The sequence below is a fragment of the Callithrix jacchus genome, chromosome 8 (genome assembly GCF_049354715.1).
Source record: "Callithrix jacchus isolate 240 chromosome 8, calJac240_pri, whole genome shotgun sequence".
NCBI lineage: Eukaryota > Metazoa > Chordata > Mammalia > Primates > Cebidae > Callithrix > Callithrix jacchus.
The window spans coordinates 141,238,845-141,253,865 of NC_133509.1; the positions used below are offsets into that span (position 1 = coordinate 141,238,845).

Sequence of the window (15,021 nt, forward strand, 5' to 3'; positions counted from 1 at the left end):
AGATCTCACTACGTCAACCACATTTCACTGATGAGAACTTGTCCCACAGAGAGCAGCGGATGTGCAGGAAGTAGAGAGGGGTTGGGGGATATTGTACGTAAAAGAACAGATGCAGCATAACTGAACTCGCCAAGGAAGGAGGGTTTAAATGTTTGTTCACAGCTAATGATGGCTTGTGTCACGACCTCCACAAGGTTTCAGAAATAGTTTCTAGTAACAAATGAAATACTTTATCTAGGCTTTTCCCCCACAGCTTATACTTCCTCTCTAGGCAGCAGCACAGAATAATGTCTTCAGAATTCTCCCTAATCTTCTGTGAGCTCCTGGTGCAGTTCCTGGAAGAAAAGCCTGCATGGGGAAGGGAGCCGTGCTCAGGTGCAGCCCTGAGGCTGTCACACCACCTCACCCACCACTGCCCCTCAGTCACCTGGTCAACATTTCTGTGTTAACCTTCCTGAGACACATGGCATTTAGCAGTGCCTTTCCTATTTAAAAAACACTCAAGTTCTGTTTATCCCTGCAGACACCTGTCCTTTCTGGAATGCAGGTTGTTTTGAGTGTGTAGTAATTGGTAATTGATAGAAGGTTTGTGTGCAACTTGTCATCTTCCACAGTGTACCCACCATGGGGCTGAAACCAACGAGCAAGCAGGTGGACTCACTCAGCTAAAGGACGAGGCATTTCCATAGCCAGTGACCCCAGTTGGGCTCTCACCCTGCCAGACCAATCGGGCTCATTCCTCTGGCTAACATGCAGCCAGCAAGAAGGACCAGTGCCTGCCCAGGAGAGGGTTTCTTCTATTTAACTCCCATTTTACAAATGGAAGCTATTGCTTCTGCCTAAAATGCATCCATGTGTTTTTATTTTCTGTAAAAGGGAGTCACACAGAAACACCCACAAAAGCTTGCAGTGAATCTAATGGAGCTATAGGAAATCACACATGATGTCTCTCGTGGGACGGTCCTTACTTCTCACTGAAGGACATTCTGGATGGGATTCACCAGAACTTGCTGGCTTTCCATAGACATGGATCTACCTCTACGCACTTTGGGACCTTAACCTCTGAGAAGGGAAAGAAATTACAGAACCTATAGGAAATATACCTTTTATGAATCCTCTAAAAAGGAGTCCTAATAGGAATAGCCCCACCCACTTTTCCTATAACTGGCATAATTCCCAGGAACCCACTTCAAGAACCTGTGGTACTTCAAGATAATTTAAGCTTGGCATGCCAAGGAGCAGCTAGAGGAGGAAAGAAACAATCCTTCCATGTAAGTTCATTCATTCTAACATATTTATGACTCTGGAGCAGGATGGTGACAGTGGGGCAGGCTGTGCATAGATGAAGAGGGGAGCAGGGGAACTCTGCACCTTCTGTTCAATTTTGCTGTGGTCTTAAAACTACTTTTTGATACATTTTATGTAAAAAGGCTGGCGGAGACATTTTGGAATACATTTTGGCCAATTTTTAGGAATGATATTTAGTCTTAGTCATGTTACTAGCAATTGTGCTCCAAATTTTCTATGTATCTGCTTTTAAAACTTAGGTCTGCACAAACTCTCCATGGGAAATGTTCCATCAGCTGGATTGATTGTTGCCTTTACCATTCTGAGAATCTTGCACATACAGCCACCTTTGAAAGAAATATTTCCTATATAGAGTGCATGCATGTTTCTGTTACTCATGTTCCTCAATTGCTTAGCCCATTTTCTAAATAACTTTAAAGACTGTCATCCCTGTAATCTCAAATTCAGGGCCGCTGCCCCCTCCCTGGGGTTTCTGACACTCTCAGGATGTGGTTTTCACACTGTGTCTCTCACACAGTAATACACGGCCGTGTCCTCAGGTCTCAGGCTGCTCAGCTCCATGTAGGCTGTGCTCGTGGACGTGTCCGCGGTCATGGTGACTCTGCCCTGGAACTTCTGTGCGTAGTTTGTGTTACCATTACCAAGGTAGATCCCTCCCATCCACTCGAGCCCTTGTCCAGGTGCCTGTCGCACCCAGTGCATAAAGTTACTGGTGAAGGTGTATCCAGAAGCCTTGCAGGAGACCTTCACGGAGGCCCCAGGCTTCTTCACCTCAGCCCCAGACTGTACCAGCTGCACCTGGGAGTGGGCACCTGTGGAGAGGACACAGGAGTGGGTGACATCTCACTTGACTTGCCTGGTTTCTCCCTCAGCCCTGGGACTGGAAAGCCCTTTACCTGTTGCTGCTGCCACCAAGAAGAGGATCCTCCAGGTCCAGTCCATAGTGATGAGCTGTGCTCTGGGGCTTCTCCAAGGAGGGGTGTGGTTGTTGGGTGATGCTCGCAGGCACAGAGATATCTAAGTTCACCTCAGTTATTTGCATATTCATGAAGGATAATAGTTATTAGCCCAATTCCTGACCCAGTATGAGAAAGAGCAAAAAGATGACACATGGATGACACAATCGTAGAATCTGAGAATTCAAGCTGTAATCCTGTTAAAAGCCATGTGTCCCCAACACATCCCTGAGCTCTGTGTTGACAGAGCTTCCCCCACAGGGGAACAGGCTCCCGCAGGACACGCACCTCAATTTGAACCCACATTTGAGTGTCTCAGGGGCAACTTGAATCATTTCTAGACCTTGATATGTGAATGTGTTATTTTGGGAATGAGTGTGTTACTCCAAAGTGGAACTTATAAATAAGAATCTCTTCCTGACCTCCAGCTGCTTACTGTTAGGCTATCTAGCAGAGTTTGAAATCCCCATTGTAAAAGTGGGTCTCATTACAACATCCAGTTTGCAAAATATTCACAAATGAACAGGATGTTTATTTGAACATCAGCAGTCCTTGTGAAATACTTATTTTAGATATTTTTAAAGGAAGTCCCAGGACCTGAGAGGAAACCGTCCCCAGCCTCTGGTGCACCTGCTCTGGGGCAGGAGTCTGTGCTGGGTGTGTCCTGAGCGCCCCCTGCAGCCCAGCTCTCATCCTGCAAGGAGGTGACACAGTATATTCCTGCCAGTGTCTCTAGCCCAGTATAAAGTGTCTGTGCCCAGGCCCAGAATTCTCCTGTAGTGACACCATATGCTGCACACACCATCTTTTGAAATACTGAATTGGCCTCAGGAAACCCAGAAAAGACTGCAGGGTAACCCTAAGAAAAGATCTCATGCATCACCAGGGAGACCTTTCCTAGAGCTCAAGAAGCACGGAATCACTGGACACATGGTGAATCCAGAAACTCTTCAGGGTTTTGGGGGAGAGTCTGATTTCCTTTAGGATCCTGCAGTTGATTCTTACACCTGAGAATGCCTACAAGTGCAGGTGCACACACACACACACACACACACACACACAGGTTGTAGCTGATTTTTATGTTAATTGGTCCCATGTTTTTCCTATGGAGGTGTTTGAGATCCTGGTATGTTCTCATTATTAATCCTTTGCTAGATGGGTAGTAATGTCTTTTTATTTCAAACCGTGAGAGACATGATGTCACCATTCACAGGTGCATTCCTGGATATACACACAATGTCGATGGAAAAGAGTCATTTGGCAGTGTTGCCTTAGACAGCCTCTGCCTGATGTCTCTGAAAGTATGTATTTCTTAAAATAACAACGGGATGTTATTCTGTGCTCATTACTGGCATAGTGTCACTGTTTTGTGTCAAAAATGGATCCACAGTCTAATGCAATTATATTTGTTCCTATTTTGAGGGGCAGTTTTTGAGGTTTCTTCATGACCCAGAATGTTATTTTCTTTTGGAGAAAATGAGCCTAGCAGTATTTTTCAGGCTGGCCACGAAATCCTGGGCTCAAGTGATCTTCCCACATTAACATCCTGACTAGTTGAAAATATAGGCACATGGCACAGTGTCCAGCTGATTATTCTTAAATTACGCTATTTCTCATTCTGCTAAACCAAGTGTTTTATTGCTCTCCTGGAGCTGTCAGCTTTTCATTACTTACTTATAATAAAAATATATTATGTGCATAAGGAGAACTTTAAGGTAGAAATGATTCACATTTGACTGCAAATAAAGTCACACAATGTAGAGAGTTCTGTATCTCTGTTTTTATGCCCTGCCTCTTTCACTATAAAAACGTAATAACCTATGCCATGGTGCACACAAAGTTATTCATGATTCTCAGTGTGACACTCCTGCTTCAAGAGCACAACACTGTATGTGAATAGTGGACCCATATAGTCTCACTGTGCCTCTCACAGGAAGCTCCCCAGAAGTTCTGCCATATGAGTGAGTAGGGGGGAGAATCAATGGGGTCCCTGTGTTTTTGGCCTATAATGCATGGCACAGAAACTCTATCTTTTAAGTGAAGCTGGGAGGAGATAAACATCCATCACATCACAGATTGTAATTTATTCTCCACCGTAGAGATCTGACACCGTGGCCTCGACTGAGATATGGGGGAGAGGAAGCACCATCTTCTTGTCAGATCAGCTCAAGGGCAAGACTCTTTCATCCTGAGCTGACAATGAGAGAGTAATGCTCATCTCTTAAGTATAGTGAACCCTCACTGCCTTTCCTGAGACTTCATAAATGTTTTAATCTGTTTCAACTGCTATAAGAGAACTCAATAAAATGGGTGGCTCAGAAATAACATAAACATGTATTTCTGAATTCCCAAGGCAAGGAAGTTACAGATCAAGATGGTTTTGAGATTGGTATCTGGTGAAGACCCAATTAATGATTCATAGAGGGGCATCATCCTACTCTGTCCTCACATAGTGGAAGGGGAGCCAGAAAACTCTGGATTTTCACATGAGAGCACTAATCTTACTTATAAAGATGGCACCTCAACACCTCCCAAAAACACCTATTCACTTACCAAAAGCCCCACCTCCTAACACCCTCATGTTGGGTTTATTCCAACATCGATACTGTGGGGTTAATAAACATTCAATCTATAGCAGCATGTTTTATCGATCAATAACTTTCATTTACTGTGTTTTCTTAGAATAATTTGAATTGATGTTTAATGGCTGAAATTTCCATTTATTTTTACCAGATGTGGTTGTTTCAATGGAAAGCGTGGGGCTTCCTACACCATCACTCCTGTAATTAGATAACTCTATTCATCCTGTGTTTAAAGTTTCTTTAGTAGGTCCATAGTATTTTAAATATTTTTCTGCTAAGCCGACTGCCAAGATGGAGTTGATTTGTTCACCCTCTTTGATGGTATCACTGTTTGGAAATACACATTTCTAGCGATTAATGCAGTGAATTCACCTGCTTTTTATTTGGCTTCATCCAGATATATTTCTGTACATGTTAAACTAGGCAATTATTTCATATATTTTTCCATAGTCTTACACATTGAGAAAAGCCCCTCTAATGAAGTGTGTTCTCATGTACAACTTGCCCTGGTTGCCACACACAGGTCTACACTCTACAAAGCCGGGGTCACCCTCCTGCCATCTGTGGGGTTCACTCTCTGAACAGTGTTCTGCAATCCTCTGTGTATTCTGTGGTCTCCACACATCCTGGCCTGTCTGAGATCTCAGCTCCTTTTCCTCAGCTTCAGATCTCCCTGTTCCTACCTGAGCACTGTGCCTGGAAACTCTCTCAAGAAGGTGACCATGCATTCATCAGCGGGCTCCGTTTTATGCTTTCTCTCTTTCAACAATCACTGTCCTTATTACTTGATGTCAAACATTTTAAAATCATGTTTAAGAAATGTCACTGTTTTACATCCAGTGGAAAGATATATCTTGTTTCTGTTGTACAGTTTGTTTGAAAGTGATCATTTTGCAAATACATATTAGAATCAATTTTATAATGTTTGCCAATATTTATGTATATGCGTGTGTATAATACCCACGAAAATTGCAACTCTGTTCCAGGGTGTCCTGCACAATGATGAAATAATCCTGCAGAACTACCTGGAACAGACGAAAGTGAAAATCACAATTCTTTGCAGTCTGCACACATTTTCATAGGCCGTCCAATAAATTAAGAAAAACGTGCGTCCTGTATAAAAATCCGCAGCGTGTTAGCTCTGACAATGCACCTTTCTCCCTGCACATACAAGCAGAGCTATGTACCTGGGTCATGCATCTGGCTGCTGCTCTCCGATGTGCATGACATGGCTCATGCCGAAGCCCATGTCCTGTGCTCCATTCTCAGGAACAGAGTGAGCTCTGCACTCATCTGAGCCAGAGCCACTGCTTGGGGTCTTGGGGGTTTCCTGAGGGGCAGCTTTGACTTTCAGAAGACTCGGTGATATTCTGGACTTTCTTAGCACAGTACAGAAATATAGGAAATTTCCACCCAATCCTCCCTCCATCTCTCCTTCACTCACGGAGAGGTTTCCATCTTATGCCATCAGCTTTCCCAGCCTCATTTGCCCTCCACACATTTTCCCTCAAAAGAATTGATGCCCTTCTTCCACAAACGCATGCAAACTTAAACAACTCCTGGAGATTTCTGCTCGAAAGAACAATAATGCCACATATAGTTTAGCAAAATTATTATAACATGAGTCTGATCGTATTATCAAATTAAAAATATTAAGTATTCATATTAATATTGCATTGATTAATGTTAGCATTAAAATATTAATCAGTGTAAAATATAAAATATTAATCATGGTAATAATCGGTTTTGACTGTCACCTGGACTGGAACATAATGCCAGTCATTCAATCAAACACGGATTCAGGTGTTGCTCTGACGGTACAGTACAGGCGTTATTAAAGCCTGTCATCACTTTTCTGCAGGTCAGGAAGATTGTCCTGGATGAATTTGGTTGGTCTGATTTAATCCAAGAAAAGAGAAGATAATGGAACCCTATGACATGGCTGTGGAACTTCTCAGGAATTCCAGCCTGTCTTTTCTGATGGTCGGCTCCATTGTCTTTGGCTGTGCCTAGCCAGACCTCACAACTGCTTTCACACAGACCCCACCGCGCAACAAAGTGTCTATCCTCAGCTCTCTCTCGAGTCACAGGTGAGGGGGGCTCCGCAACAGGGTGAGCAGCAGAGGATCGGCTGCACATCAATATCCCATTAGAAGAAATGACTATCAGTGTCCACTTGCATTTCCCAAATGCGTCCATGCATAGAAGACGGCAGGGGCGTCAAGGCAATGGGGGATAAGAAAGACCCCTCAGCCTTCCAGGTTCTGCAAGAGCCACAGCCTGAGCCACCCCGATTTCCAGGTAATATGTCTGAGACCTGCGGTTTAGACCACAGGAAGCCCACACCATTTTCAGAAAAAAGAAGGAGAAAAGGGAAGTGTAAGAATGAAGCCTGGAGGAAAGGAAAATGGAGCAGCAGAGAAAGGGACAGATGGACTAGTCCTGAGCCAGACGTTCAGCTTTAGAGGACAGTGAGGTTCCTCTGAAAAATGTCAGGGTTGTAAGGACTCTGGGCCTGGATGAGCCTCCCTCTTTGTCCCAATCTGAATCCCAAAGCCTGTTCCAATCAGAGATTCCCACGGAGATGTCTGCCCTGAGTCCGAGTGGAAAACTCTCCCCAGCTTCTCCTGGGCTTCCTCGGGACTCTGATTCTGGTGGCCAGGGGAGGGCCATTTCTGTGCCCAGGGTGACACTCGGGCTTCTGTGGAGGTGAGGATGTGTCCTCCTGCTAAAATAAACACCGGGGGGAAAGGTTTCACATTCAGAGACATTAAATGTTAGTACAGAATCATAAATCTGAAAGGTTCTCTGAGGAAACCTGATGAGGAGGCAGCCCCAGACCATGACATGAAGCCAGCCCTCAGCAGCACCTGCACCTGCCCCGAGACAGCCCCGTGTACAGCGCCCGGGCGCCCCCTGGTGGTGGCGGGGTCCCCTGCAGGAGGTTTGTGTCCGGCTCACACTGACTTCCCCTCACTGTGTCTCTCGCACAGTAATACACGGCCGTGTCCTCGGCTCTCAGGCTGTTCATCTGCAGATACAGCGAGTTCTTGGCGTTGTCTCTGGAGATGGTGAATCGGCCCTTCACGGAGTCTGCGTAGTATGTGCTACCACCATCATATCTAATGTATGAAACCCACTCCAGCCCCTTCCCTGGAGCCTGGGGGACCCAATTCATGCCATAGCTGCTGAAGGTGAATCCAGAGGCTGCACAGGAGAGTCTCAGGGACCCCCCGGGCTGAACCAAGCCTCCCCCAGACTCCACCAGCTGCACTTCACACTGGACACCTGCAAACACAGAGACACCCTGGTCAGAAACTGCCAAAAATATCCACCGTTTATCTCACTCTTATCACTCACACTGAATTTCAACAGTTCTCCATGAATTACCTTTTAAAATAGCAACAAGGAAAACCCAGCTCAGCTCAGTCTTCATGGTGAATGCCCTGTGTGCCTCCTGATCAGCAAGCAGAAGCACCTGGGAATCCTGGGCTGGGCTCCTCTCCCAGAGCTGCAGGGTCAGGGCTGCGCTGATTTTCATCAGCAGAGGGAGGGCCCTATTTGCATGTCTCCAGCTATATAGCAAGCTGTGGGGTGAGACACGTAAAGAGAAAGCAGGGCCCTGAGCAGATGAGGGTGTCCTGAGAAAAACTGGTGGCAAAACCAGGGTTTGAGAAAATGCGCTTATTATTAAATTGTACTGTGATAGAAACTTTGCACTGATCACCTTATTTCAGTGTTATCTATGCGGGTAAATTATGTTCCACAGGAGTCAATGTTCTCTATTTACAGATGTGAAAGTAAGCCCACACATGGACGGGCTTCGTATGTATCTCAGGGTTCATGTCTGGGATGAGCGAGTGCTGGTATCTGGGCCTGCGCTTCTCACCACCGGCCCTGACTCCTCCCTCAGCCAACTCCAGGGCAGAGCTGCACATGCCTAGTGTGGTTTGCAGAAGATGCTGCTTGATCAGAATAGATGTGATTTTGCTGTATTCTCCTGTTTACCTAAAACTATGACGAGAACTAGGATTCAGATAGATCTCTGAAAATGAACATACTGGCATCTATCTTTCTGCCACTCCTACCTTGTCTGATACTCAACTTGTTTCATTGTTATAAATTTTATAGGGTTTGATTGACAGATTATACACTTTACAGATTTAAAGTATAAAATTGATAATCATGACATAACTATTACCATTATCAAGAAAGTGGACAAGTTAAATCACCTCAACTTTTCTTCTCTCCTTCTACATTTTCTTATCCTTTCTCTTTCCCTTCTTCCAACATATTCACAGACAACTACTAATTTTCTTTTTTTGTGTGCTTTTTTTATACTTTAAGTTCTGTGGTACATGTGCAGATTATGCAGGATTTTTATCTAAGTATACACATACCACAGTAGTTTGCTGCATCCATCCCCCTGTCATCTACATTAGTTATTTCTCCTGATATTATTCCCTCCCCAATACGCCCACCTCCTGTTTCCCCACCCTCCAGTCCCCCATCCCCTTCCTGTGTCCATATGTTCTCATTGTTCAACACTCACTTATGAGTGAGGACATGCAGTGTTTGGTTTTCTGTTCTTGTGTCAGTTTGCTGACAATGATTGTTTCAAGTTTCATCCATGTCCCTGCAAAGTACATGAACTCATCCTTTTCTATGGGTGCATAGTATTCCATGTTGTATATGTGCCACATTTTCTTTATTCAGTCTATCATTGATGGGCATTTAGGTTGGTTCCAAGTCTTTGCTATTGTAAAAAGTGTCGCAATGAACATACATATGCATTTGTCTTTATAGTAGAATGATTTATAATCCTTTGGGTGTATACCCAGTAATGGCATTGCTGGGTCAAATAGTATTTCTATTTCTAGATCCTTGAGGAATTGCCACACTGTCTTCCACAATGTTGAACTAATATACACTCCCACCAACAGTCTGAAAGTGTTCCTATTTCTCCACATCCTCTTTGGCGTCTGTTGTCTCCAGAATTTTTAATGATTGCCATTCTACCTGGTGTGAGATGGTATCTCAATGTGGTTTTGATGTGCATTTCTCTAATGACCAGTGACGATGAGCATTTTTTTTATGTTTCTTGGCCTCATAGGTGTCTTATTTTGTAAAGTGTCTGTTCATATCCTTTGCCCACTTTTGAATGGGTTTGTTTTTTTTCTGTAAATCTGTTTTAGTTCTTTGTAGATTCTGGATATCAGCCCTTTGTCAGATAGGTAGATTGCAAAAATCTTTCCCATTTTTTGGGTTGCTGCTTTCCTCTAATGATTGTTTCCTTTGCTATACAGAAGCTCTGGAGTTTAATTGGATCCCATTTGTCTATTTTGGCTTTTGTTGCCATTGCTTTTGGGGTTTATACTCACTGTCCTACCAGACTCACACAATGAACCTGATAACTCGTTTGGAATTGTGGAGACCACTCAGTTTCTGCACCTCTCTCGCTGGGAGCTACTTTCTGGAACTGCCTCTTATTCAGCCATCTTGGGATCGACCATTCCCTTTCTTTATAATTGGAACACTCACAAAAATCTTCCCTTCCCAAAGTGTCTCTCTGAAAGAATATGAGAGTCCACACTTCTGAAATGTGTCCAAGCCAACTGTCTTGTCTTATCCCCACTACAGAACTAAGAAATTACTCTGCAGGGGAAATCCACCAACACACGTACCATAAAGGCACTGCTGCAACCTATCAGGAACAGAGATGGGAACAGAGTTCCCCACCAATGTTGTACTGGGAATCGGTTCCCCCATTTCTTATGGGATCAGAGCCTTAGTCTGCAGGGCAGGGCAGTAGATCAGGAAGGTGATGACACAGGTGGAGAACACTGGAGCTGTGGGAGAAAACACCTCGGGGAAACAGGGAGACTCTACCCCAGGGGAAGGGGAAGAAAACACAGGCCAGCATGTCATCTAGAGAAGGGTCAGGAACAATCGCAAGCTCAGGCCCAGACACAGGGTCACAAAGCCTTCTTAGGAATATGGACCAAGGAATATGGACCTAGAAATATAGAGCCTTTGGTCTAATGCCTTGCACTGATTTAGAAACTGTCAGTAAATAAAACAAGTGCATGAACCTGAGGGAGCTGAAAGAGATTGTCTGGAGGACAGAACACGGTGAAGAGACAAAGTCAGGTAGAAAAGACAAGGAAGATGCCATTGGAAGATCTGTAGTCTCTGGTGGACATAGAATAACAGACTTCAATTAGTTCTGAAAATTTTATGTCAGTCTTTAGTAATTTTATGTAATAAAACAGTCAGCCTCATCAATGGAATCTTTTTATGCCCATAAGGGATGAGTGTCTATGTGAGCATGTGGTGAAGTTCTAGTCATGAGGACAGGGGAGATGGTCTGTTGAGGTGTTCCTGGTCCTTCAGAGGAGAGTGGAAAATATGTCTCTTCCCCACGTGCAGCCAATATTTAATACATGTATGTGACCCCTGGGATACTGTCACCATTCACTGCATGATGGGGGTCACCTGGGAAGAGAAGCTGACTTCTGGATATCAGTGTGGAAAGTTGAGAAATGAAACTGCCTGAACACATAAGTTGTCAAATTATTCAATCTCGGAGGCTCTCACATCAAGCTTCTTGGATTGGCATAGTGGGCTGATACTGTCTACAGCCTCGCCCGGCCTCCTATGCACTTTTCTGCCTCCTGCCTCTTCCCCAGACTCCACCACCTGCACTTCACCCTAGACACCTACAAATATAGAGACATTTTGGTAAGAAACTGTTGCATATAATCATGTTTTTTCACTCATATCCACTCACACTCAATATCTCTAGTTCTCCATTATTGGCTTTTTAAAATACCAACAAGGAAAAGCCAGCCCATCCCTAACTCTATGGTGAGCCATCTGTGTTCAGAGCTGATCATCAAATCAAAATTCCTGGTAATTCTGACTGGGGCTCTTCTCCAGAGCTGTAGGGTCAGGGCTGGGCTGGTTTTCATCAGGATGGGGAGGGTCTTATTTGTGTCTCGTCCTCTGTAGCAAACTCTGAGGAGAGAGCGAAGCCCAGAGCAGACGTGAGACTCCTGGAGGAGTGTAGCGGTGATGGCAGCATTCGGGAAACATAATTTCTCATTATGTGATTTTCCCATTAAAATTACTAAGCAATTATTTTATTTCTATTTTACATACTTGTAAAAATAGAAGTATAACTGTATTGATCAGCTTTAAGAGATATGAAGGTAGAAATAGAAAACAATAAAAAGGAGGAGACTCCAACACCTCATCCTCAATAATGTATAGAACATCCACAAAACATTCTTAGGAAGCCAGTGGGTTTACCCAACGCTATTGAACAACCTGACCTAATAGACATCTACAGAACCTTCCAACCAAGGGCAGCGTAATATACATGCATCCCAAGCACACAGTAAATATTCTTCATGATGGATGTATGTTAAATAAAAAATAAATTTCAAAATTAAAAGAATAATAATGCCAACTATTCTCTAACTTTTTCAAAAATTGGTGAGGCTCCAACGTTCTCAACTCTCTCTAAAAGGCTACAATAACCATATTACCAGTAATAGACAATGGCAAAAGAAGAAAGTTACACTTCAAATATTCCTAGTATACATAAATAAACTACTCCCAGTAATAGTCAACTAAGTTCTAGAGGACTTTAAAAGGATCATACACCGACTGGGTGCAGTGAGTTACACCTGTAATGCCAGCACTTTGGGGGGGCGAGGTGATGAACCACCTGAGGTCAGACATTTACGACCAGCATGGCCAAAATCTTAAACCTCATCTCTACTAAAAATACAAAAGTAGCCGGGTGTGGTGGCACATGCCTGTAATCCCAGCTATTTTGGAGGTTGAGGCAGGAGAATCACTTGAGCCTGGGGGGCGGAGGGTGCAGAGAGCCAAGATTGCACCACTGTCCTCCAGCCTGCACGACAGAGCAAGACTCCGTCTCCAAAAAAAAAAGAGGGAGTTATACACCATAGCAAACTAAAATTTATTTTTGAGATGCACGGATGACTCAACATCCTCAAGTTAATACATTTGGTGTGCTTAACTAAGATAATAAAGAAAAAAATTTCCATTAATTTCTCACTAGACACAGAAAATAACATTTAAAAATCAAGATTTCATAATAAAAACTCTAAAAAGTAGGAACAAATGTATATAATCTGTATATAATAAACGTCATTATGAAAAGCCATATCTGTTATCATACTTAATTAATTAGCAAAATGTTAAAATATTTTGCTAGAGTATCTGTAACAAGGCAAGATCTACTGGAAGGCATTTTACTTCCAGATTTCCAAAGTAATTACAAAGGTAGAGTAATAAAAACAAGATGGGATAGGCAGAAATATATATTGAGAGTTCAGACATAAACTGGTACACTCAGGACAATCTGATTTTCAGCATGAGAATCAACAATATACAACAGATAAACCAAAGTCTCTCCATAAGAGGGTGCTGGCAAAACTGGATTTACACATGCAAAGAGTTAAGAATTTTAGGTTATAATAAACACAAAAATAAACTCTAAGTGGGCTAAATTGTTAAATGCATGACCTGCAGTTGTACAATTTCCCTCACCCAGAAATAATGTTAACAGAGATTTCCTATATTTCACATTAAAGGCACAGACAACAAGAGCAGATTTGAACAATGGGTCTTCCAGCAGCCACTATATCTTCCCACTGATGTCTTCAGCTTCCTCTTTTCTGCCCCTCCCAGCAGACGAGGCTACTATTCCTGAGGAAATGAGAGGAGGTGGGAGATGAGGCTGTCATTCCTGAAAGAATGGACAGAGCTTTGGAGCTTTTCTTTCTTCTATCTTGATCCTTACAAAAAAAGGTAGAGATAATATTAGGAAGCACAGAATTCTAAATGTGAGAGATTCACTACAGAAACTGTAAGAAGATGAAGTCCCACATCCTGACAAAAAATCAGCCTCCATCTGCACCTGCCTCAGCGGTTGACTCTGATCAGTGGCTCCTGAGCGCCCCCTGCAGCTGATTCCCCCCAGTGTTCCTGCAGGAGGTTTGTGTCCGGGCTCACACTGACTTCCCCTCACTGTGTCTCTCGCACAGTAATACACGGCCGTGTCCTCGGCTCTCAGGCTGTTCATCTGCAGATACAGCGAGTTCTTGGCGTTGTCTCTGGAGATGGTGAATCGGCCCTTCACGGAGTCTGCGTAGTATGTGCTACCCCCATCAGTATTGATAGCTGAGACCCACTCCAGCCCCTTCCCCGGAGCCTGGCGGACCCAATTCATCCAGTAGTTACTGAAGGTGAATCCAGAGGCTGCACAGGAGAGTCTCAGGGACCCCCCGGGCTGAACCAAGCCTCCCCCAGACTCCACCAGCTGCACCTCACACTGGACACCTGCAAACAAAAAGAAACCCTGGTCAGAAAGTGCCATAAATATCCATCGTTTATCTCACTCTTATCACTCACACTCAATTTCAGTAGTTCTCCATGAATTACCTTTTAAAATAGCAACAACGAAAACCCAGCTCAGCACAAACTCCATGGTGAATTCAGTCTCTGTGTTCTGTGCTGATCACCAAATGCAAAACCTGAAAATCCCAGGGCTGGGCTTCTCTCCCAGAGCGGCAGGGTCAGGGCTGGGCTGGTTTTCATCAGCAGAGGGAGGGCTCTATTTGCATGTCTCGTGCTATATAGCAAGATCTGTGGTGAGAGGCGTGAGGAGAGAGCAGGCTCAGAGCACAGGACAGTGTCCTAGGGGAAATTTGTGATATTGATAGTATTGGAAATTGTGGTTTCTTATTGTAAGTTTGTTCTGTGATAAACCCTTAAAACCTATGAAACTTATATATTTTAATTTCTATTTTAAAACAGTTTTATTGAGGTACAATAAATCTATATAAACCACATATATTTAAAGTTGTCACCAATCATCTTTTAGGTTTACATATGCAGAGAAAACATGGTATGTGGTATCAATGTTATTTTCATGTTACAGGTGAAAAATTACCAGGAAAAGCACAGGTGGGTTGTATAACGTTCCCAGAGCTCACATTTGGTCAGAGTGCACCTGTGTACCTGGGCCTGTGCTTCTCACCACTGGACCCGACTTCTCCCTGAACCAAGCACAACACACAGTGGGTGGCACCTAGTGAGGTTTGCAGAACCTTTTCTCTGTAATGAGAACATGGTGTAAT

The 15,021-nt window shown here is 43.7% G+C and overlaps 1 protein-coding gene and 2 pseudogenes across 1 annotated transcript; all 3 read right to left on the reverse strand.

Moving 5' to 3' along the window:
• Positions 1-1,711: 1,711 nt before the first annotated feature.
• Positions 1,712-2,268, reverse strand: LOC144577248 (immunoglobulin heavy variable 1-3 pseudogene; annotated as a pseudogene).
• A 3,770-nt stretch (positions 2,269-6,038) lies between these two features.
• Positions 6,039-8,399, reverse strand: LOC144577249 (uncharacterized). The gene is made up of 3 exons (XM_078333192.1): positions 8,237-8,399; positions 7,723-8,134; positions 6,039-6,225 (listed from the first exon to the last, which is right to left on the reverse strand). Exons 1-3 carry the CDS (start codon positions 8,385-8,387, stop codon positions 6,039-6,041), a joined length of 750 nt encoding a protein of 249 aa, XP_078189318.1. The 5' UTR covers positions 8,388-8,399.
• Positions 8,400-10,618: 2,219 nt separating this feature from the next.
• LOC100390394 (immunoglobulin heavy variable 3-74 pseudogene) lies at positions 10,619-14,450 on the reverse strand (annotated as a pseudogene).
• Between the last annotated feature and the right edge of the window lie 571 nt (positions 14,451-15,021).

Bases quoted from the DNA above. Each gene is read 5' to 3' on its own strand.
- LOC144577249 (XM_078333192.1), bottom strand. From the start codon at position 8,387: ATGAAAATCAGCGCAGCCCTGACCCTGCAGCTCTGGGAGAGGAGCCCA. The intron at 8,135-8,236 runs GTAATTCATGGA...CTGTGTTTGCAG, and splicing joins CCTTGTTGCTATTTTAAAAG to GTGTCCAGTGTGAAGTGCAG. The intron at 6,226-7,722 runs GTGCAGGTGCTG...TACTGTGCTAAG, and splicing joins ACGGGGCTGTCTCGGGGCAG to AAAGTCCAGAATATCACCGA.